The 1292-nt window shown below is 48.8% G+C and overlaps 1 protein-coding gene across 1 annotated transcript in view; it reads left to right on the forward strand.

Annotated features, from left to right (window-relative positions):
• The first annotated feature begins 1211 nt into the window (after nt 1-1211).
• Bod1 (biorientation of chromosomes in cell division 1) overlaps nt 1212-1292 on the forward strand; it is a 9566-nt gene continuing 9485 nt past the window's right edge. Inside the window, exon 1 of the mRNA XM_048814813.1 lies at nt 1212-1256. Coding sequence (XP_048670770.1) covers nt 1212-1256 — 45 coding nt within the window. The remainder of the gene's footprint in view (nt 1257-1292) is intronic.

Genomic DNA, 1292 nt, shown 5'->3' on the forward strand with positions numbered 1-1292 from the left:
TCTAGGTATATGATGAGGGTAAGGAACTCTTCTGAGCCTTTATTTCTGCATCTGTGAAAAAAACCAGAAACCTAGTACCTCCTTTCGGATACCTGTGAAGCAGTGTGCTGATGTAATGCCAGATTCGTGGGACCCCAATAGACCTCCAGGAACCGAATGCAATGCAATCACACAAGGGTCTTTATTGCAAGTTCGAGCCTGGACTCGAAAAGAAAGATAAAGAGCAAGAGAGAGAGAGCAAGAGAGAGGGGGGCCTGGCAGAAGGGAGTTTTTATAGCCCAAATCTAATGGGGCCTCTGGGTCTGCAAGCTGCCTTGTTGGCCCAAGGGGGGGTTAAGTGTTCAGCCTTAAGCAGGGTTGAATGTTCAGACTTGAGGCAAACAGGTGATAAAGGACCAGATAGAAGGGGGTTTGAGTGCCTCGGCTATCTTGCAGCCAACATCTGTTCAGCCTGCCCAGCAGACAACAGAGTTCAGCCTGCTCTGCACCCAACAGCTATGGGTCCTCACCTAGCCTAACTGAGTCAGGGACACTTGGCACCCCAGATCCCTCCAGTTAAACAACTGAGCAGGGTGGGTATGTGCCTAGGAGCAGTTCTGTGGGTTTTTCCAAGGACAAGAGGTCATGCCCTCTCCCTCTGGACAGGCCTTGAGGTAGAAGCTGGTTTCTCAAAAATAGAGTCACATCAGTTTCTCACTAAAAGTATACAGCTTCATGCCTGCACATTCCAGATACTCAATATTAGTGTCTTACCAGCAATATTTAAAGTATTTAATATTTTGAAGAATTAAGAGAGACTTAAGGGGACTTTTATTCTACTTTTCACATTTTTCTGTTATTCTTCGATTTTATAAAATGGGTATGCATTACTATTAAAATCACAAGGGGACACAATTTTTTGAATCGTAACATATCACTAATCCACTATTTCCCACATTATATTGTTCAAGGATGACGCTGGAGTTAAGGTCAAAAGCACAGATTCCTAGGCACCTATCCAGAAATACTGAATCACAATCATAAGCCCAGGAGAGGATTCTTATGACCAGCAGGTGTGGCGCAGCGGGCAGGCGGAGCCTACAACTCCCGTGCTGCCCCGTGAGCGCGAGCGGGGCCGAAGCCTGCCGGGAGTTGTAGTTTCCATCGGCCAGGCCTCTGCCTATAAAAAAAGCCGGAGAAGGCTGCGGGAAAACCAGCTGTCCCACAATGCAATGGTCACCGGTGACGCCATCAGCAGCGCGCCGGGGGCCAAGCGGGTGGTTTCTGCCCCCGCCGCCGCCTCCCGACCTGCC

This window comes from Marmota marmota, unplaced genomic scaffold (assembly GCF_001458135.2).
Source record: "Marmota marmota marmota unplaced genomic scaffold, marMar, whole genome shotgun sequence".
Lineage (NCBI taxonomy): Eukaryota > Metazoa > Chordata > Mammalia > Rodentia > Sciuridae > Marmota > Marmota marmota.